The 23,203-nt window shown below is 44.3% G+C and overlaps 1 protein-coding gene across 4 annotated transcripts in view; it reads right to left on the bottom strand.

Annotated features, from left to right (window-relative positions):
* The window catches only part of NCAPH (non-SMC condensin I complex subunit H), a 38,246-nt gene extending 17,366 nt beyond the window's left edge, over window positions 1-20,880 (bottom strand). For 2 of the 4 annotated variants that reach the window (XM_068564799.1, XM_068564797.1), the window contains exons 1-6: window positions 20,782-20,880; window positions 11,767-12,010; window positions 11,516-11,606; window positions 10,724-10,816; window positions 10,257-10,395; window positions 9,657-9,781 (exon numbers count right to left, since the gene is read on the bottom strand). In XM_068564799.1, coding sequence (XP_068420900.1) covers window positions 9,657-9,781; window positions 10,257-10,395; window positions 10,724-10,816; window positions 11,516-11,606; window positions 11,767-12,010; window positions 20,782-20,800 — 711 coding nt within the window. In that variant the 5' untranslated portion in view covers window positions 20,801-20,880. The remainder of the gene's footprint in view (window positions 1-9,656; window positions 9,782-10,256; window positions 10,396-10,723; window positions 10,817-11,515; window positions 11,607-11,766; window positions 12,011-20,781) is intronic. The other 2 variants (XM_068564800.1, XM_068564798.1) reach the window with 1 other exon arrangement.
* Window positions 20,881-23,203: the final 2,323 nt, after the last annotated feature.

Genomic DNA, 23,203 nt, shown 5'->3' with positions numbered 1-23,203 from the left:
ACAAGCTTATACCGTGTCAATCTGTTTGTTTACAAACAACCCAATCAAAAAATGGGCGGAAGACTTAAATAGACATTTCTCCAAAGAAGACATACAGATGGCCAACAAACACATGAAAAGATGCTCAACATCTAACTATTAGAGAAATGCAAATCAAAACTACAATGAGGTATCACCTCACACTGGTCAGAATGGCAATCATCTAAAAATCCACAAACAATAAATGCTGGAGAGGGTGTGGAGAAAAGGGAACCCTCTTACACTGTTGGTGGGAATGTAAATTGATGCAGCCACGGTGGAGAACAGAATGGAGGTTCCTTAAAAGACTAAAAATAGAACTACCACTTGACCCAGCAATCCCACTCCTGGGCATAGACCCAGAGAAAACCATAATTCAAAAAGATACGTACACCCCAATGTTCATTGCAGCACTAGTTACAATAGCCAGGACATGAAAGCAACCTAAATGTCCATCAACAGAAGAATGGATAAAGAAAATGTGGTACATATATACAATGGAATATTACTGAGCCATAAAAAGGAAGGAAATTGTGCAATCTGCAGAGACGTGGATCGACCTAGAGATTGTCATACAGAGTGAAGTCAGAAAGAGAAAAATATTGTATACTATCACTTACATGTGGAATCTAGAAAAACGATATAGATGAACTTATTTGCAAAGCAGAAATAGAGACACAAACGTAGAGAACAGAAGTATGGATACCGGGGGGGAAGTGGGTGTGGGATGAATGGGGAGATTGGGATTGACATATATACACTATTGATACTATGTATAAAATAGGCAACTAATGAGAACATACTGTACAGCACAGGGAACTCTACTCAATGCTCTGTGGTGACCTAAATAGGGAGGAAATCCAAAAAAGAGGGGATATATGTATACGTATAGCTGATTCACTTTGCTGTACAGCAGAAACTAACACAACATTGTAAAGCAACTATACTCCAATAAAAATTAATTTTAAAAAAATCTGGTTATTTACAATATACCTGGACAGTATCCTTCTGCTGGTCTCTTTCCACGGTCACCGTTTTTAAACGTCTATCTCTAGTAGAATGCTACCACAACGAATTCCGCTGACTTAAAAAGCCTGCGTGATGGATCTGTTCGCAGAATCCCATCACTCCTCTGAACAGAAATATTTTCAAAGATTTGGAAGAACACGAGTAAGAGATCCGGGCAAAGGACAGGCAGAGTCAGCAGGGTTAGATGTCTGGGTTAAACATGGGAGAGGTTGTCAGAAGACCCCCAAGGCTGGGGTCAAGGAGCAGGAGTGGCATAACCATGTGTCACCAAGCCCCAAAGGAGAACAGGGCAAGGCACATGCATGTGTGGCAAGAGGGCAGAAGCCACCTGGGACTCTACAGGAGGCCCGGTGACAGGAAAAAGGTCAGGTACCAGGTTCACAGGTCTTCCTCATGTCTCAGGATGTGGCTACTATGGAGAGAGGGGCCCTTAATTCTGAGGACAGGTGTGGCTCTCTGGCTCTTTTCCGGCCCCCTTAACCCCGAGCCCAACCTCACCGGAACTGAGAGTCTTCTCTCGCTTCCCGATAAGCTAGTCCCAGAGCAGCACCTACGGCACCTCCACGTTCTCTGTCTCCTTACCCCTCACCCGGTCAGTTACATGGCCTGGTGGGTTTTCCTCCCAGTGTGTCTCTACCACCTACCCCTTTTTCCCATCCTCACTGCCACCAATATAACCCTCGCCTGAGTTAACCCTTGTCTCTGGTCTCTCCTACTTCTTTTCCTAAAAATACCAGTGATGCTATTCCCATTCCCTGCCTCAAATGCTCACCAGAGCAATGGTTTCCCACCTGGACCCCAACATCCCTAGAGGTCTCATGTAGTTAATGAAACTCAGCCTTTCAAAGAGTCAGCACGGAAACTGTACACTCACCTACATTAAAGCTGAAACGCTAAGATAACTTTCCTCACTTTTGCTTAGAATTAGATCATGTCAGTGTGAGAACAATGGTTCTTTCATGTAAATTAGATTTGACTTACATCTTTAGTGATTTGTGGGAAAATGAATTATTGACGACTGTACAGTCTGGATAAATGAACTTTTTGAAACAAGGATCCCAGCAAGGAAGAGAAACAGTAAGAGAAGGCCTTGGTAGACAGCAGACTACATGACAAAGTCTAGGGTTGTTTCAGCCTTATGAGAAAATCCACAGCTCTAGCCCAACTTGCACACTGTCCAGCTTCCTAAGGAACCAGAACTTTTCCTGCTTCGTGACCTTTGCTTATGCCTCTGCCTAGAATCACCTTCTTGTCACCACCTGACAAACACCTACCCTCCCTTCACAGCCCAGTTCAAATCTCACCTCTTCCGGAAACTCTGACCTCCACCCACTCTGGTCTCCTGAGTATGTGCCTTGACCTGCCTTACACTGTGTCTATTTGTGCCCTCCTGGTCTGAAGGACTGGAGCATAATCAGGCTGGAATCCCCGTGACAGCAAGAATTCTGCACACAGCAGAGAGCTGTGTCCAAATTAGATCAGCTCATATACAAACAAGGGTTCTCAGCTGGTCCAGACATACCCACAGAACACCTGCTGTCTAATCTCCCGCCATTGCCAAGAGAATGCAGGTTCAATGAATAGCTGGAACTTCAGATTTTAAGTTTGTGCCCACCACCCCCCCTTCTTTTTTAGCTTCCAAACTTTCAGTTATTCTACGTTTACCACAGATTACAGAGCAAAAAAAACTTCCCAGGATCGGGGTTCTCGGTGTTTCTTCAAGATTCTGCTGTCTTCACCTGCATAAATAGACCAAAGCCCGACAGCCGCAGGCTTGAAGGGAGGAGCATTGTTGCTCTTTCGTTCTCTCTTTAGAACAATGGGAGAGGCCAGCGCAAGCCTCCTCAGGCTCCCTAGAATCGGGTCTACCTGGGAAGACACAAGATGGTAGGAAAAGAGAATTTCCTACCATGCTGTTGAATTGAACATTTCAGTGCAGAACCAAAAGCACAAGCAAGAATGATGGTGAAGTAAATATTCAGATTACCTGGGAAGGTGAAAAAACAAGGAGAATCGGGGAAGGGAAGGTTAGGTGGGAGAGGATTTTATGGCTCCCCTTCAGATGTGTACAACATATTACCATGGATAAATCACTTTGACAAATACTGACCCACTAACACAAAACTCAGGGATATCTGTTTTTAGTTTGACAAAGTGAGATTCGGAGACTTTTCCCAGGCCACACAACTAAGACAGTAAAACCAGGATCTGACCTTTACATGGTCTGCCTCCAATGCTGACCCATAGATAGAAAAAAAGAATACAACTCCCTCCCCTAAAGAGCCTGGCCCCCTCACCTCTACCCTGGCTCTTGGGCCTCGGCCTCGGGGCCCTGCCCCGGCCATCCCCATCCGCACCCAGTCCTCACCCCAACACGGGCTGGAGAACCGTCCTGCCCGGACCCCATCAGCCAGAGTGACCGCAGCCAGGCCCCTCACTCCCAGCCACCACACGCTCAGCCTCACCACTACCATCTGCCTGAGACGACATCCTCTCAAGGGGGTGGGAACTGGTTCCTGGGGGAAGGTGAGAAATATCTTAGAAATTACAATAATTTTTGCCTCTCCAACCTTGACCTTACCTGGCAAAATTGTATTCCTTTGGAATTAATTTCAAGGAAGAGGGATAGGAACAAAACATCTAAAAAGGCTCAGTGGTGTGTGTGTGGGGGCGTGTCATGACGAAAGCCTGGGAAGCACTGCTCTAAGGAAACACGGTATTGCCCGAGGACACCGTCTCCCCAGGACGGCTGCTTCCTCTCCCGCAGCCCTCACACCGCTGGCCCAGACGTCAGATAGGTGATTTCCTTGCTCCTCATCGCAGCTTCCAGACTATTCTCCTTCCAAATTCCTACAACCCTCACCTTTGAATGTAACATCAGACCCTACCACCCTCTGCCCATCAGACTCTACCACCCTGTTGCAATCACCTTCTAGTCCCCAGGTCACAACCCTACCCCCTTCTTAGAAGATTTTAATATTAACTCCTGACTCACTCCTGTTCTCCAACATTATTGCTCTCGTGGTTTCCGGTAATTTCACTATCCATGTAGACCCATCTAATATTCTGGCCTCTCAGTTCCTTGATATCCTCTCCTTCAGTGGTCTTGTGCTTCATCCTAAGAACTCCAAGACTCATGGGATCCTACCATGACCCCCTGCCCCTTCTGCCTTTTGCTCCCTGGCCTGTTTTCTGAATTGAATCATTAACCAGGACTGCAACCTCTCTATATGCTCAATTCCAAGTGCCCCTCTCTGACAACCACCTCTTGTCTTTCCAGCCTACACTTTCTTGTCTCCAACGCCAAGAAGCCTTTGGTCCCATCAGGCCCTACAGTCTACTGGTCACATGGCTTTACACTGTCCTTCACACACCTCTTTTCCCAGCTAAAATTCCACAATTCCACAATGATCACAACCACCCCCTTGCACACACTCTCAGCTCCAGCGCCCCTTTCAGCTGTGTCACATTCACTCAGCTAAACACAATCCTTTGTTAAATCTAACTTTCTGCCTACTCCATGCTTGCACCCACACAGCCAGTCATGGCTGGAGAAAGACACAAAGTCATGGGACTTCCCTGGTGGTCCAGTGGTTAAGAATCCACCTTCCAATACAGGGGACGCAGGTTCCATCCCTGGCCGGGGAACTAAGATCCCACATGCTGCAGGGCAACTAAGCCTGTGCGCCGCAACTACTGAGCCCGTGTGTTTTGGAGCCTGTGCGCCACAACTAGAGAGAAGCCCACGCGTCACAACAAAGAGCCTGTGCACCTCAACGAAAGACCCGCATGCTGCAACGAAGATCCCACGTGCCTCAACAAAGACCCGACAGAGCAAAAAAAAAAAAAAAAAGACACAAAGTCAGGCTGACTGACCTCACTGTAAATCCATCCTCCAGTGCCCCCAGGGAAACCCTAAGTGTTGTCTGGCCATCAAACTACATTTCCCTAGTCCCTCCACTCCCCCATCCTCTTACATGACTCCCTACTACTACCTTATCCTCTCTTCAAACCTCCAACACTTTCCTCCTCTATACTCACTGTCAGTTGAAGATCTGGCTTGTTTCACTGATGGGGGTGGGGGTGGGGGGGTGGAAGGGGAAGCACAACCAGAAGAGAATATCCAGAATGCACCCATGTGCACACACTCAAGCCCCACCTCTCATCAGCCACTGTGCTCCTCAGACAAGCCCCATCCAAGCCGTCCAATCCTTGCTCTTCTCACCTGCTCGAACACCACCCTAGCATTTCTCCTCCCTTTTCTGCATCATCAATAATTCCTTCTCCACTAGACTGTTGCCATCAACAAGTAAACATGCAGTTAATTCTCCCATTTAAAAAAACAAACAACAACAAAAAGGCATTTTTCACAGAACTAGAACAAATAATTATAAAATTTGTATGGAAACACAAAAGACCCCAAACAGCCAAAACAATCCTGAGAAAGAAGAACAGAGCTGGAGGATTCACACTCCCAGACTTCAGACTATACTACAAAGCTACAGTAATCTAAACAGTATGGTACTGGCACAAAAAACAGACACACAGATCAGTGGAACAGGATAGAAAGCCCAGAAATAAACCCACGCATTTATGGTCAATCTATGACAAAGGAGGCAAGAATAAACAATGGGGAAAAAAATGATCTCTTCAATAAGTGGTGCTGGGAAAACTGGACAGCTACATACAAAAGAATGAAGTTAAAACACTCTCTAACACCATACACAAAAATAAACACAAAATGGATTAAAGACCTAAATGTAAGACTGGAAACCATGAAACTCCTAGAAGAATACACAGCCAGAACACTCTTTGACATAAATTGTAGCAGTTATTTTTTTGGATCTGTCTCCTAAGGCAAAGGAAACAAAAGCAAAAATAAACAAATGAGACCTAATTAAACTCAAAGGCTTTTGCACAGCAAAGGAAACCACTGACAAAATGAAAAGACAACCTACTTGACTGGGAGGAAATAACTGCAAATGATATGACCGATAAGGGGTTAATATCCAAAATATATAAACAGCTCATACAACTCAATATCAAAAAAAAAAAACCCAATCAAAAAATGGGCAGAAGATGTAAACAGACATTTTTCCAAAGAAGACACACAGATAGCAAACAGACACATGAAAAGATGTTCAACACTGCTAATCATCAGAGAAATGCAAATCAAAACTAAAATGAGGTATCACCTCACACCTGTCAGAATGGCTATCATTAAAAAAGACGATAAACAGGGACTTCCCTGGTGGCGCAGTGGTTAAGAATCTGCCTGCCAATGCAGGGGACACAGGTTCAAGCCCTGGTCCGGGAATATCCCACATGCCGCGGAGCAACTAAGTCCGTGTGCCACAACTACTGAGCCTGCGCTCTAGAGCCCGTGTGCCACAACTCCTGAAGCCCGCATGCCTAGAGGCCATGCTCCGCAACAAGAGAAGCCACTGCAATGAGAGGCCCGTGCACTGCAATGAAGAGTAGCCCCCACTCACTGCAACTAGAGAAAGCCTGTGCGCAGCAACAAAGAACCAACGCAGCCAAAAATTAAAAAAAATAATAAAAAAAAAAAGACCACAAATAACAAATGCTGATAAGGATGTGGAGAAAAGGAAACCCTTGTATATAGTTGGTGGGAATGTAAATTAGTGCAGCCACTATGGAGGGTTCCCAAAACACTAAAAACAAAACTACCATTTGATCCAGCAATTCCACTCCTGGGTATATATCTGAAGAAAACGAAAACACTGATTTGAAAAGATACATGCATCCCAATGTTCATAGAGGCATTATTTACAAGAGCCAAGACATGGAAGCAACTTAAGTATCTGTCAACAGGTGAATGGATAAAGAAGATGCTGTGTATATGTGTGTGTGTGTACGTACACACACACACAAACACACACAAACAATGGAATACTACTTAGCCATAAAAAAAAAATGATGTTTCGCTGTTTGCAACAGCATGGCTGGACCTCGACATGGCTGGAGGTTATTATGCTTAGTGAAATAAGCCAGAGAAAGACAAATACTGTATGTTATCACTTATATGTGAAATCTAAAAAATAAAACAAAGGAACGTATATAACAAAATAGAAACAGACTCAAAGACATAGAGAACAAACTAGTGTTTACCAGTGGGGAGAGGGAAAGGGAAGGGGCAAGATAGGGGTAGGGGATTAAGAGGTACAAATTACTATGTATAAAATAAATAAGCTACAAGAATATATTGTACAGCACAGGGAATAGAGCCAGTATTTTATAACTTTAAATGAAGTATAATCTATAAAAATTTTGAATCACTATGTTGTACACCTGAAACTAATATAACATTGTAAATAAATTACACCTCAAAAATAATTTTTAAAAATTAAAAAAGAATATACTGTACAAATATTCCCATGTCAATAAATACTACAACATCATTCTTTAAAAAAACAAAAACAGGGGCTTCCCTGGTGGCGCAGTGGTTGAGAGTCTGCCTGCCAATGCAGGGGACACGGGTTCGAGCCCTGGTCTGGGAAGATCCCATATGCCGTGGAGCGACTAAGCCCGTGAGCCACAATTATTGAGCCTGCGCGTCTGGAGCCCGTGCTCTGCAACAAGAGAGGCCGCGACAGTGAGAGGCCCGCGCACCGCGATGAAGAGTGGCCCCCGCTTGCCGCAACTAGAGAAAGCCCTCGCAGAGAAACGAAGACCCAACACAGCCATAAATAATAAATAAATAAATTAAAAAAAAAAAAAGTAGAGGAATTTAAACAAAAACTCCTAAAGAAACTCAACATTTTTAAAAAATAAAAAAAAAACAAAAAAAACAAAACAAAAACAAAAAAACACAAAAACTCAGGACCTTACTTTCCCCTCCATTTACCATTCCATTACTCTGCCCCAATTTATAGCAAAACTCTTCTAAAAAACTGCCTCCCTTCCCATTTGTTTCCCACTGCCCAATTCATTTTGAAAAATTTCAAACCTACAAGAATGTTGAAATAGTAATATGAATCTCTGTGTAACTTTTACCTAGATTTCCCAACAGGTAACATTTTTCATATTTGCTTTCTCCCTGTCCCCGACAACAGAACCTTCTTGGAAGTAGATATTACAAGACTTTGCCTCTCTGGCAGTTATTAAGCTATTGCCACTCAGCGCCAAACCTACCTTCTATACTTTGCTCTGTGATGCTGGGTTGGAGACCACACTTCAGCTGTGCCAGCAGCTCCCTACTGGGCTCCACCAAAAGGGGGCACTAGAGGGAGATGGCAGGGCTGGCGGAAGGAGAAGGGACCCACTTCTTTCTGCAGGATTCCTGTTCCTGGGAGTGTCACCCAGCAGTGATTCACCACCCCAGCAGCAGCAGGTCCTACCTGGACAGTAGCTGAATTTAACTTGTACTCTTTCCTTATACTCACAGAACCAACCTCGTTGGGTGCCAATAAGAGACACCAGCACCAGTGGGCATTCCCTCCTCAGATGTCTGGGTCCTGGGCCCCCAAGCCCCTCCTCCAAACTCAGGGACACCAGCATCAGCCAAGCAGCACCCCTTCCTTGGAGGTCTGAGCTGCAGCTCCCCAGGGCCCCTTCGCCAAGCTCACCATGGCCTCAGGCTGCCATATTTGACATGGTTGACCACTCCATCCTCCCTAAAACTCTCAATTCAATACCACACTCTCCTGGTCTTCCCCCACCTACTGGACGTTTCTTATTCAGCTCTCTGAACTGTTAAGACAGGGGTATCCGGGCCCAGTCCTTTTTCCACATACACTTATTCCCTTGGTGATCAATTCCAGTCTCGTGACCTTAATTACTAAGGTAAGAGAAAGAAAGAGAAAGGTAAGAGAAAGAAATAATCTAGTCCATCGTTGGTGGGAGAGTAAGTTGGTATAACCTTTTTGTGAGGGCAATGGAAATTTCATGTCTCAGAATTTTCTTACAAATATACTCCCAGAAGAATGCAAACAGGTACAAGAATGTTCACTGAAATTGTTTTTAATAGCAAAAATTTTTTTTTAAATTGTAGCAATATCTGTTTGCTTTAAATTAACTGCTAATTTATAAAGAGGCCTCTGGTACCATTCCTTTAAGCAGATTCCTCAGGATTTGCTAAATCATGTAAGGTTGTTTAGAGCATGGATTCTGGAGCCAGACCACTTAGTTTCAAATCCCAGTTTACTTACTAATTACATCATCTTGGACAAGTTACTCCACAGCCCTGCACCTCAATTACCTCTCCATAAAATGTAGCAAGGATGTTGTAAGGACAGAATGGGTTAACACAGGTCACGGGCCTTGGGCAGCACAGTGTGCCTGGGAGACACACAATAAATGTTAGCTGTCATCACCACTGCTGCATGTACTACAGAAGAAAATTAATATTTTAATCAATTGGTTTTCTCAGTAATTTGCCATCTCGTTCTACTCAATCATTCTGAAATATTGAGGGAAAAGCAGGGACCTACCCCTGTCAGTCTTCGCTGTAAAGCTAAAGGATGACAATGCAGAGACACCAGTTGAATATTTCACTCCCTGGAGGCCTGAACAAGCACATAGCAGCAAGTTTCTGCCACTGAGCCTCTGAATTAGTCAGAGACTACACTGGGCACACAGTTTCTCACCTCACACTTTCGATCTGCTTCGGAGACATTGAGGTTGTTTATATTCTGCTCGATGGTTTTGTACAAGTGCTTCTTCCTTGGCTTTGGAGCCTTCTTGGTTGTTCCTGTTTCGGTTGCACTTCCATCTACAAGGAGTAAGACCGTGCACTGCAGGGGCTGCTTTGGAGCATGTAACTGAACTTCTCAATTCAAGTTCTTCAACACTCTAGAGAGTGATCATAATTAAAACACATGCCATCCCCTCAAGGCAGCAGGCACGTCTCATCTGCAGCTTAGGGAGAAACCAAACTACTAGATTAAGTACTTGGTTTCTGATACAAGTCAATTTCCAAAGACCCCCCCAAATCAGAAGCTCCCTAGCTGGTGATGTTTACTCAATCTTGTCTAAATAAAATCTAAAAGCTTTTATAAGGTCCTTCTCTTTTCCAAAGAAAAACAAATCTAGTGTTTGAGTATCTTCTCAAATATTCTGAAAATGTCCATGTCTTCAACAGAATGAGAGAAGTGATTTCTTGTGACTTCATTTCAGTATGTTACTCAAATAACTACCTGCTACACCCTTTAAAAAAGCCCCTTACATCCAGATCCCAACCCATGTACCTGCACCATGGCCCTCTTCTTCTTCCGGAGATGGTGCATCCTTGCCCAGCCCACCAAGGACTTTGTATACATCAGCATGGACGGCATCTACGCGCACAGCATAGATCTTGGTGCTGGCATCCAGAGTGCCAGCAGCCACCTAGTCAAACAAGCAGAGCTGTACTCATGGTGATCATAAAAAAGGAGCAGCTGAACAGGCAAAACACAGCAATCTGCATAAAATATGTACTTGCCCTTAAGAAAAAAATGACAAAGATTCCCCTAACACAGGGAATAAAAAAAAAACATAACAGAAAGATATTTTCTCTACATTTCATCAGTTAAGGAAAGAAAGTAAAGTAGCTAATAAAATGTCTTAAACAAGGAAGGCTCTCATGTATTTGTAGAATTCAATTATTGTGCTATGCTAAGGATTAGCAATCACTAGCATTAATTCAGATGCAAGAGAAGGTGAACATCCTTCTTACTTTAAAGTTGGTCGGTTCGGCATCTTTCTGTTTAAGAATCTCTGACATAAAATCAATCAAGTGCAAGCCAAAAGCGTTCTTGGTGGTGATTTTCTGAAAACAGAAAGTTTTAGAAAGGTTTGTTATTTATAGCCTATGCTCACATAAATAATGCCACCCTGTCATGGGAAGCTAAGCTTTTAAACAGGAATATCCCACATCTCAACACAGATATCCATTCCCACAAACGTCTGGTGATACAGCTAAATCCATGTGTGTACTTCCTCATTCTCAAGGTCTGGAGTGACAGCACACAATTCCTGAGTGTTCTGTGTGCAGGTCCTGTTCTAAGCACTGACACAGAGGGGCTCAGTGACCCTCAGAACAACTCTCAGGCAGGGACTATTCTCATTCCCATTTTACAGAGGAGGACCACCCTGCAGCACAGTGGCTGAGTGACTTGCCAAGGCCACACAGCTTTGTAAGTGACAGGATTCCAACTCAGGCTAGATCTAGGGCTCACAATTAGCCCACAACCCTACTATCTATCTACTATCTAGCTCCAGAACTACACCATTAACCCCTAGTGTGCTGCCTCGTGACACACCGCAGGGGGCAGGCAACTTGTCAGAGGGGCACCAAAGGCCTATAAGAAACAGTAAAACCACACTGAAAACACCAGCACTGAGAAGAGTTGCTAGAGAATAAAAGTGCACAATCACTGATCATGCATTCTCTACAGAATCAAGAAGACTAGATTTCCTCTCTGATCAAGCTGCAAAATCTTCACTGATTAAACCGGCAGATACTCACATTTTCAGCAGACAGTTTGATACAGGTGGAGTAATGCTCAGTAATCTGTGTGTTTGTAAACTTAGGAATCGTAGCTGAAACATCAACATTCCTAAAGGAAAGAAAAAAAAACAACAAACAACTCTGGCAAGGATCAACGACACCGGATCTTTTCAAAATCCAGACCCAGAACCCACGAGGTATTGTGGTGATGCAAACCCACGTAACCCACGTCAAGGTGGCCACAACAAGGCAGCCCAGCGCCCACTCACCTACTGGAGGGGGAGGCCAGCAAATGAGGCGAGTCTGTGCTGAACTGCAGGTCAAAGACCCTGGAGCGCCTCCGCTGCAGCCGCTCCTTCTCGTCGTCATTCTGAGGAAAGTCTTCAAGGACTGGGGTGCCAGGAGTACTGAGAGGGGCCTTCCTGGGCAGGGCCATGGAGAACACCTGCTCTGAAGGTGAGGAGGTACTGTGGTGGCATCCACGGGTCCCTGAAGGAGAGTTCTTCATTGTGGCTGAGAGCAGTGGAACAAAACACTTGCTCAGGAAACCTTCAGCAGGACATTTCCTGCGTCTAAACAGGGGCTGGGACCTGTCCCAGGGTGGAAGTTCACAGCACATTTCCCACCAAGATCTTTTCCAACTCTAATATTCTATGGCTAGAACCTCTGTAGTTCGGGTTTCTTGTGGGGTGATGGGTTTCTGATGCTTCCTGCCAATCTGGACAAATATCCACTATGCAGCTACTGTAAACCTAAAGCACTATATGGGATATAACACTGGTAAGAAAAAGTCGCTGCCTCTGATAAGCTCACAAACCAGCAGAACAACAGATATATATAACCATGATGCCAGGCAAGAGAGAAAAGATAAGATGCTGACATAAGGATGAGGGATGGGCTATCATGTCAGACAGACTAGGTTCTAATCCCAGCAGGGAGACAGAATAAGCAACACAAATATGTAAACTAAATAGAATATTCCAAAGAACTGCCCACAGATTACTTGCTAACTGCAAAGGGAAAAATGTCTTTTGCAACGAAAGACCTAGCAGTCACCACGTTAACCAAACAATCAGATGTAGCCTCTCTAAAAATGAGACAACTTGAAACTTACTCATCTCCTTACGGGACAAAATATGAAATTCAGAGCATCATCCGTAAAATACTTTTGCCAAATATGCTTAACCTAAATTTAACCAAGACTTTAAATCTAACTTCCAGTTTATAAGAAATATAAGGGCTAGAGGAACAAGTTAAATGATATCAGAAGAAAACATTTAGACAAATCCAGAATATGGGACAGTTAGCTCTTAAAAAAGTCAATGTCAAAAAAAAAGAAAAAGAAAAAAAGAAAAGTAGGGGATTCTTCTTGAGCAAAAGAAACCAAAGAGTCATACAAACCAAAAACAATGTCTGAACTTTCAGCCAATCCTTGGTCAAACAAAAAAATTAACTATAAACAACATTTTGGGGATAAACAGCGAAATCTGGAATATAGTCTGGATATCAGGGAACATTAGGGAATTGATTTTTATTTTCTTAGGTGTGATAATGATATAATGGTATGTAGAAGAATATCCTTACTTTTGGAAGATGCATAGGAAACAATTTAGGGGTGATATGACATGGTGTGTGCAACTTTCAAATGAATCAGTCAAAAGTGTGTGTGTGTGTGTGTGTGTGATACAGAGGAAAAATATGGCAAAATGTTAACAACTGGGTTTAAGTTGTGAGTGTGAGGCTATTTACTGTCTAAGTCTTTCAATGTCCCTGTATGTTTGAACACTTTCATAATAAGAAGTTAGAAAATGGATGGCATGTTAGATGGAGATAAAAGCCATGGGGAAAAGTAAAGCATGGAAGGGGAATAAAGAAGACTGGGGAATGGAGGTGGGAGGTCATTTTTAATATAGTGGTCAAGGAAACGTTTCAGCAAGAAGGTAACATCAGAATCAAGACCGTGCAGATATTTGCAGGAAGCTACATGGAAGCAGGGGAAACAGCAAGTACAGAGGCAGGAACATGCCTGGCACGTCTGAGGGGCCAGTGTGGCGGAAGCAGTGAGAGGGAAGCACGGAAGTGAGAGAGGTCACAGGGTGTCAAGACTTGCAGGGCCTGGTAGGGCAGGAGCACCAATCAGTCAGAATAAGGGAGGGACAACCGGTAGGGGTGTATAAGCCTTACTTATGGGCCACTGTAAAGACTTGGGCTTTCATGAGCAGTGAGAAGGGAAGTGATTGGAAGGTGGTGAGAAGAGTAATAAAGTGATCTAACTTATGCTTCACGAAGATCCCTATGGCTATTATGTTGAAAACTGAAAGGACAAGCAGGAAGACCAATTAGGAGGCAACTACCAACAACCAGGATAAGAGATGCTGGTGGCTCACACCAGAGAGGGGGCAGTGGAGGTGGTAGGCAGTGGTCAGACACCGGATATAGTCTCAAGGTACAGCCAACGTGATTTCCTGATGGATTAAACGTGGGGCATGAGAAAAAACAGAAGAATGAAGGATAACTACAACACTACCCTGAACAACTGATAAAATGGAGTTGCCAGGACCTGAGAGAGGAAGACTACAGGAGAAGCATATTTGTGGGGAAAGGAGGCAAGGTCAGGGCTCAGTTTGGGGCCTGCTGGATTTGAGAGACTTACTAGTCATCCAACTGGGGTAGAGAGCCAGATATTTAAGTCTAGAGTTTAGGGGAAAGTTCTGCGCTGGATATATAAACGTGGATGTTGTAAGCATAGAGAGGGTATTCAAAGCCATAAGACTAGACGAGAAGACCAAAAAATGAGGATAGATAGAAAAAAGCAGAAGGCTGAGTCCTAGAATACTTCGAAAGTTTAAAGAGAAGGAAACGAGGAATCTGTGAAGAGATGGGGAATGTGTAACTAGTGAAGGAGAGTGTGGCATTCCACAAGTAGGTGAAGAAGATATTTCAGGGGAGGAAGGATTAATGAACTATGTCAAACGCAGCTGACAGTCAAATGCGATGAGGACGGAGAATTGATCATTAGATTTAGCAACCTAGAGGTTACTGACAAGAGCAGTTTTTCTTGAGTGCAGGGTGACAAAGAGAAAGTCAAACAGGCACAGATTCAAGAGAAGATAGGAGGGACAAAAAAAGAGAGAAGATGGGAGAAGAGAAATTGGAGAGAGAAAACGGAGACATGGTTTTCAAGGACTCATGCTGTAAAGGAAGAAGAGAAACGGGAGGAAGGCAGTTGAAAGGGAAGTGAGGTCAAGAAACTAATTTTAAAATGAAAAAAAAAGAAAAACCCAGCTTGGTAGAAAAAAATGAAGCAAACAGACTGTATTAGTCTCCTACAGCTGCTATAACAAATTACCACAAACTTAATGGCACATAGAACATAAATGTATTCTCTTGCAGTTCATGAGTCAGAAGTCTAAAATCAAGGTGTCAGCAGGACTGCATTCTCTCTAGAGGCTTTACGGAAGAATCTGTTTCTTTGCCTTTTTCAGGTTCTAGAGGCCACCTACAATCCTTGGCTTATGGGCCCTTCCTTCCATCACTCCAACCTCTTGCTTCTGTCATCACCTCTCCTTCTCTGACTTTGGCCCTCCTGCATCCCTCTCATAAGGACCATTGTGATTACATTGGGCCCATCCAGATAATCCAGGATAATCTCCCCATCTCAAGATCCTTAACTTAATCAAATCCACAACTGAAATCATACCAAGCATCTTTTCCGACCACAACGCTATGAGATCAGAAATCAATTACAGGGAAAAAAACTGTAAAAAACGCAAACACATGGAGACTAAACAATATGTTACTAAACGAACCTTCAAGTTGCAAACTTTCAAAGATGGAAACGTGCATCTGGTTCCAGCGAGGAACCAGAACCGGTGCCATCCATGTCAGGCATGAGTGAAACTGCAGCTCGCCCTCCATCTCCCATTGCTGATGATCCTTCAGCTCTACCATCTCCCCCCTCCTCTCCCTCCTCCAGTCAGTGACGCTTCTTTCCTGTTCACTCGATGCCAGCCCCTGTATGCCAGCTGTTGTACTGTACTACTGTACTTTTCAAGGAAGAAAAGACTAAAAATGTTTTATTTTTCATATTCTTTATGTATTATTTGTGTGAAAAGTATTAGAAACCTATTACAGTACAGTACTATATAGCCGATTATGTTAGTTGGGTACCTAGGCTAACTTTGTTGGACTTACGAACAAACTGGACTTACGAACGCGCTCTCAGAACGGAACTCGTTCATATGTAGGGGACTTACTGTAGTTTCCTTCTGCTGCTGGGACAAATTACCACAAGTTAGTGGTTTAAAACAACATGAATTTATTCTCTTACAGTTCTGGATTTTAGAGTCTGAAAATGTGTATCCCAATGTTTCTGGGATATTGTCAAGGTATTCGTAGGGCTGGTTCCTTCCTGAGGCTCTGAGGGCAGAACGCCTTTTCTGGCTTCTAGGGGTGCGTTTCTTACATTTCTTATCTTGTAAGAAATAGGCCCCTTCCTTCATCTTCCCAGCCAACAGCTTAGTGTCTTCAAATTTCTCACTGTTTCTGTCTTCACACTGCCTTCTCCCTCTCTGAATGTTGTAGCAGTGTTATTTGTAATAGTCAAATAGTGGAAACAATCCAAATACCCATCAACCGGTGAATGGACAGACAAAATGTGGATTATCCATAAGACTGAATACTATCCAGCAATAAAAAGAAATGAGTTATTAAAAAAAAATGGATCACTGAGGAAATCAAAAAATACCTAGAGACAAACGACAATGAAAACATGACAATCCAAAACCTATGGGACACAGCAAAAGCAGTTCTAAGAGGGAAGTTTGTAGCAATACAATCTTACCTCAGGAAACAAGAAAAATCTCAAATAAACAACCTAACCTTACACCTAAAGCAACTAGAAAAAGAAGAACAAACAAAACTTAAAGTTAGTAGAAGGAAAGAAATCATAAAGATCAGAGCAGAAATAAATGAAATAGAGTCAAAGAAAACAATAGCAAAGATCAATAAAACTAAAAGCTGGTTCTTTGAGAAGATAAACAAAACTGATAAACCTTTAGCCAGACTCATCAAGAAAAAAAGGGAGAAGACTCAAATCAATAGAATTAGAAATGAAAAAGGAGAAGTTACAACGGACACCACAGAAATACAAAGGATCATAAGAGACTACTACAAGCAATTACATGCCAATAAAATGGACAACCTAGAAGAAATGGACAAATGCTTGGAAAGGTACAACCTTCCAAGACCGAACCAGGAAGAAATAGAAAATATGAACAGACCAATCACAAGTAATGAAATTGAAAACTGTGATTTAAAAACTTCCAACAAACAAAAGTCCAGGACTAGATGGCTTCACAGGCGAATTCTATCAAACATTTAGAGAAGAGTTAGCACCTCTCCTTCTCAAACTATTCCAAAAAACTGCAGAGGAAGGAACACTCCCAAGCTCATTCTGAGAGGCCACCAGCACCCTGATACCAAACCAGAACTCAGCCATAAAAAAGAATGAAATAATGGCATTTGCAGTGACATGGATGGACCTAGAGATTGTCATACTGAGCGAAGTAAGTCATACAGAGAAAGACAAATATCATATAATATCACTTATATGTGGAATCTAAAAATATGGTACAAATGAACCTACTTACAGAACAGAAATAGTCACAGATGTAGAAAACAAATTTATGGTTACCAAGGGGGAAATGGTGGGGGGGGGAGGCATAAACTGGGAGATTGGGAATGACATATACACACTACTATATATAAAATAGATAACTAATAAGAACCTACTGATTAGCACAGGGAACTCTACTCAACACTCCGTAATGACCTATATAGGAACAGAATCTAAAAAAGAGTGGATATATGTATATGTATAACTGATTCACTTTGCTGTACAGCAGAAACCAACACAACATTGTAAATCAACTATACTACAATAAAATTTAATTTAAAAAATGTTAAAAAATCATATCCACAAAATCCCTTTTACCATGTAAAACAACATACAGGTTCCAGATATCTTTGAGAGGGCCGTTATTCACAGAGATCATGCAGAAGAAAGGGTAAAAGTTGCTGAACAATGTACTCAAGCAGGTAAAGGGGCTGCCTTGCTGAGCGCATAGAGTCCATCCACAGCAAAAGGAAGACTGAGGACACAGGCAAAAATGCAGGTAGGGGAGAAGGTGCACTGGTGGACTTGTGGATATCTTTTGATTGCTTTTATTTTCTTAGTAAAATAGGAAACCGCTAGGGACTTCCCTGGTGGTCCAGTGGGTAAGACTCCACGCTCCCAATGCAGGGGGCCGGAGTTTGATACCTGGACAGGGAACTAGATCTCTCATGCATGCCGTGACTAAGAAGTCCACATGCCGCAACTAAGACCCGGAGCAGCCAAAATAAATAAATAAATAAATAAATATTTTTTTTAAAAATGAAAGAAAGGACGCAGCTAAAAACCAAAAACTCAGCAGGTAAGGGTGAGGGCTGGGGAGGAGGTACTGGAGATTTCAGGAGAGAAAGGAAGATACGAAATCATCATCTAGAAGGAGAGTGGATGAACCAGGGAATACAGCGTGAATGCTGGGCAGCTTTAGGGTCCCCTTGAGACCACTGGGTGCGAGCAGAGTAGGCAGAGTTGGGATTAACCAGAGTTGTGATTTTGTCAAGCAAGTGTAAGGAGGCAAGAAGAGGGCAAAGGGTTTTGGGCATATGAAAGGGAGGGATTACACCAGATGACCATTGAATGTAAGCTAAGTAAGGAGGGGAACAAGGGCAGAGAGATGAGAGACAGTGAAAAGTAGAAGAATACAGGTCTGCTGGGTCAAAGGATTGTTGAAGTCGGGGAACAAGAGGGAGTAAGCTGGGAAGACAGGAGTGACTGAGAGGCGGGGTGCACTGAGATGACACAGTGGCGCAGCTGTTGATAACAACAAGGTCTAGGGTGTGACCACGGTGATGAGTGGCTATGGCCTATGAGAGTAGGCCAAGAAACAAGATCCTTGGAAGGGAGAGATGAAGGAACTGAGAGACCTTGCGGGGGAGAGTTTCCAGATTTAAGAATCAGAAGGCTTGGCTTCAAACTCCAGCTCCTTCACTTACTAACTGGAGAAATTTTAAGTGAATGCTCTAAGGGTTTGCTTCTTCATCCTCCAAAGGAGAATAAGAATGTATATCTCAGCTGGTTCAGAATTGGTGATATGAAAAAAATATGCATAATGTAACGCACATTTTATAGGAACACATTAAAAATAGTGACACACAACAAACACTAAAAGGTTGCCCATGTAAGGGGAAGGGAAAGAATGAAGAGTGGGGATAAAAGAGAATTAAAAACACAGGAACAGGGGCTTCCCTCGTGGCACAGTGGTTGAGAATCTGCCTGCCAGTGCAGGGTACACGGGTTCGAGCCCTGGTCTGGGAAGATCCCACATGCCGCGGAGCAACTAAGCCCGTGCGCCACAATTACTGAGCCTGCGCGTCTGAAGTCTGTGCTCCGCAACAAGAGAGGCCGCGATAGTGAGAGGCCCTCGCACAGAAACGAAGACCCAACACAGCCATAAATAAATAAATAAATTTTAAAAAAACAAAAAACAAAAGTAAGATTACGCTAGGCAGATAACTTTAAAAAAAAAAAATACAAGAACAACTTCACATGTTTCCCTGATAGCTTCCCACAAGCTAAAGAGTATGATTAACATGACTCTCAGCTGAGGTCAAAACAAACAAAAAAGAAGAAAGTAAAAATAGGAAGGAGGCAAGAGACAGTTTTAGAGACTGAATCAAGAGGACTTGTGACTACTTGAATGTGGGCACCGCAACCAATGTAAGTAAGGGAGTTGGACCTTGGGATAAGAGAAAAACAGAAATAGAAAGCACTAAAGGAGGAATGTGTCCAAGAGGGGAACTCAAAATGGGAATTAGAGGCACGCCTTATTTCTCAGAATTGTCTTTCCCTGATTTCTCTCCTTCCCTTTACCATTATACATTCATTCATTCAGCAGATGGTTACTGAACTCAAAAACACTTTCGGTATCCACTTCCTCAACTCCTACTCATTTTTCAACCCCTCTGTTCTGGCTCCCACGCCCACCACCACAACTTCATGTTGCCAAACCCAATTGTCACTTTTCGGGCTTCATCCCTCTTGAGAGTCAACAGCACTTGAAACAGTTGACAACACTCTGCTTCTTGAAACACTCTTGGCTTCTACAACACCACTCTTTTCTGAATTTTTCTAGCTCTTCCTTCTCTAACCAGCTTCTAAATGTTGGTCCCAAGTATTTTCTCTGCAGGGTCTTCCTAGTGTTCTCACCTGCTCCCATGGTTTTGCCATCTATATGATGATGATGACCAAATTTACTTCTCAGTCCACAGGCCACTTCCCTGAGCAGCCCATATCACTGCCCTGAGTGTCCAGCTCTTATCCACGTGATTATTGACCCTTTCACCTGACTCAGGTAAGTCACTTACCACGTCCAAAATGTAACTAAATTTCCAAACCTCTTACCAAGACCTACAAAGGCCCTGACTACCTGCCCGACCTCACTCACTGTTCAGTTACAAAATCCTGGTCCTCGCCCATGTCAGCCTCTTTCTCTTTTGCCCGTTTTTTGTACTTGCTCCTGCCTGAACACGTTCCCCAGAATCTGCTTAAAGCTCTTCCCTGACTCCCTAATCTAAAGTGACCCTCCCCCAACTCTGCTTTTCTCAATCTGAGTACTCAGCCTCATGTGTAATTATTTCGTTTCCTGTCTGTCTCCCGAACTAAAACACATGCTCTAAGAGGGTGGGATCTTATCTGTTTTGTTCTTTGCTATATCTATGCATCTGACAAAGGTTCTGGCCCGAAGGGGGCACTCAATACTAGTTGAATGAATGTAAAAATAAATGCATACGTGTTAAACATAACAGCAGTAACCACAATACTTCCATGGCCCTGAACTAACGTGCATTCCAGGAAAACCTCCTTTTAAAGGAAGAAACACCGCGCAAAGTGTAGGAGCCCAGGGGTAAGGCGTCCCGCATCCGGCTCACAGCGGGAAGAGCGGCGCGGGCCGAAGCCGCGTCCTGATTGGCCGAACGCACCCGTCCGCCCACCCTGCGCCGGCCCTCCTCTCCCCCAGCCCGCCTGCCTCTACTTCAGCCGACGGAGAACAAGGCCAACGACGAGGCCGAGAATACCCGCTCTCCCAGCTCAGGCCAGCCCGCCAGCCCCGCCGCCCGGAGCACCTCTTCGCACCGGGCCCTTCCCGCCACGCCTCCCACCCACTCAGCCTCACCGGGGCAGGGAGGTCCCATCTTCTCCTCCGCGTCTCCAGAGTTGGTTTTAAATCGCGCGCCGAGACGCCTGAGCGCAATAACGGCCGTGATGACGCCACTGTGGGCGGAGCCAGAGGCGCGCCTGCGCAGACTGCCTTGGTCCTCCGCGCGGAAAAGGTAGTGCGGCGCCGCGTGGAAGTGAGACGTCAGGTATTGAGCGCTCTGAGCTCGGGTCCTGTGGGTGGACTGTAATGGATCCATGGACCACCCCCCACCCAACCTCCCCGGAAATAGTATGAAAACTCCCTCCTTTGGAGCGCTAGACGTGGAACTGGGCGCTAGGGACCCACCCAGCGTGGAGCAGAGCGGGCGAGGGCTTTACTTTCACGGAGTTTACATACTAATGGGGGAGGCAGGTGACCGAGGAAACAAAGGTTGATTTTCCCATCGCGACCTGTACTATAAGGGCAGCAAAACACTAGGAGGTAGAAAGTGATGATGGGGTGTGGGACGGAGGTGAGAGGTAGCCGACACCCGAATGAGGAGTGTTCGAGGCAGGGGAAGAACAGATGCAAAATGTTGTGTGTACATTTTTTTTTTAATGAAGACCATCGTTTTTATTGATTCTTGCGAAAAGATTCCTGGATATCTTCCTCCCTTTCAAAAAACATAAGGTTAAGGTCGGAAGTGAGACAAGTGTAATGTGCTACCCATCCGTTCATTCTGCTTCATCTCATCCCAAGAACTGTATTACAGGAGAAAAGGCCAGGCCTGTTCCCCCAAATATCCCTTTAACATCCTATAATGTCTTAACACACGTATGGCATTTTATACAGTGCTTCTTCTCAAGGGTGCTATTGGCATTCAGGGTGAAACAACGCTTGGCCTGTGGGACTCCTGTCCTCTTTGTAGGACTGCTCAGCGTCCCTGACACGATTTTCTCGCTAAATGCCAACGGTGCCCCTCAGTCGTTTTGGCAACCAAATAAGTACTACCTTGTTGAAAACGACTTTTTAAGCCTATTTATTTTTTGCACGAAGTTGTTCTCCCAGTGACCACCTTCAAATCTTTAGTGTAAGGCAGTGTGGGATAGAAGAAAGAAAACAAGTTTACCCAGGGACCCAAATCAGCACCCAGGGGTCATCCTGGACGCCTCCCTCTCCCTCACCTTCACACACAATCCATTGCTGGGCTCTTTTTACTTCCTAAAAATCTCTTCTATTCCGCATCTCTTTTCATCCATATTTTCTTCTCGCTGGTCTGCAGCAGCCCCAAACCTGCTCTGACCCGCTTCTCCTTGGGCCCAGGGTGGTGGTTGCTAAGTACAAAACCGACCTGTCGCTTCCTCCCAAAGTCTAAAACGCTTCAAAGGTGCCATTGCTCAGGGAGCTTCTAAAATGATCTACAAGGCCCTCCTGGGCCTGGTCCCCACAGCCTTTCCAGCCTCACTTTGCACCTTGCCTCCATTTTCTCCTTGCCCTCCAGTCACTGGGCCTCCTTTCAGGCTAGCCCTTACGGTGCCAGCTCCCACCACAGGGCCTCTACATGTGCCACGTCCTCTACGTAGGATCCTCTTCATCCATCTTCACCCTCTTCATCCTCATCTTCACCCAGTTAACTCCTGTCAGGTTTCAGCTCATATCACTTCCTCAGGGAGGCCTTCCCTGATAGGCTCAAGTGTCCTTACTGGAGGCTTTAGTGGAACTTGTCACCCTTGTTTTTTTTGTTAATTTTCACTGGAGTATAGTTGATTTACAATGTTGTGTGAGTTTTAGGTGTACAACAAAGTGAATCAGTTATATGTATATCCACTCTTTTTTTAGATTCTTTTCCCATATAGGTCACCTTTTACGTCCGCTGGGGTGACTATTTCATATCTGTCTCCTCCATAGACTGTCAGCCCCATGAGGATAAAGCGTGTCTTTGCTCACCATTGTTTTCCCAGGGCCTGATGCTAGCCCCGGATACAGCAAGTGCTTAAATATGTATTGAATGAGCAAAGTTGGAAGACAAGCTTAATCCTGGATTGGGCGTCTTAACCTCTCTGGGCCCCATTTTCTTCCCTATTTATAAAACAGTGATGATAATACCCCCCCCTTTCACTGAGCTTTATGAGGAGTTAGGTAATAGATCCTGTGAGCACACGGACTCCGTGTATGCTAGGGTGCCAGTCATTGTTCTCTAAGTGCATTTGAGAGTGGGAACGGGTTGTGATCCTCTGGGTTCCGTGTATGCACCATCTAAGAGAAGTGGGGGCTGGGAGGGTAGCAGGTAGCACTGAATCTAGAGCCTCTGAAGAACTGGCTTGGAACTCTTAGCAGAGGAAGGCTCCTAGGAGACCCATCAGCCATTGGCTGAGGTGTGAAGCTGTCCGGTGGTTGTAGTGGAGCCTCCTGAGCTGAGTGCCTGGGGCTCCGTGTGCAGTGCCAACTGCACCCCCTG

This window comes from Eschrichtius robustus, chromosome 15 (genome assembly GCF_028021215.1).
Source record: "Eschrichtius robustus isolate mEscRob2 chromosome 15, mEscRob2.pri, whole genome shotgun sequence".
In the NCBI taxonomy this organism is placed as follows: domain Eukaryota; kingdom Metazoa; phylum Chordata; class Mammalia; order Artiodactyla; family Eschrichtiidae; genus Eschrichtius; species Eschrichtius robustus.
The sequence above is the reverse complement of the archived record's forward strand: the minus strand, read 5'-3'. Positions and strand labels throughout refer to the sequence as shown.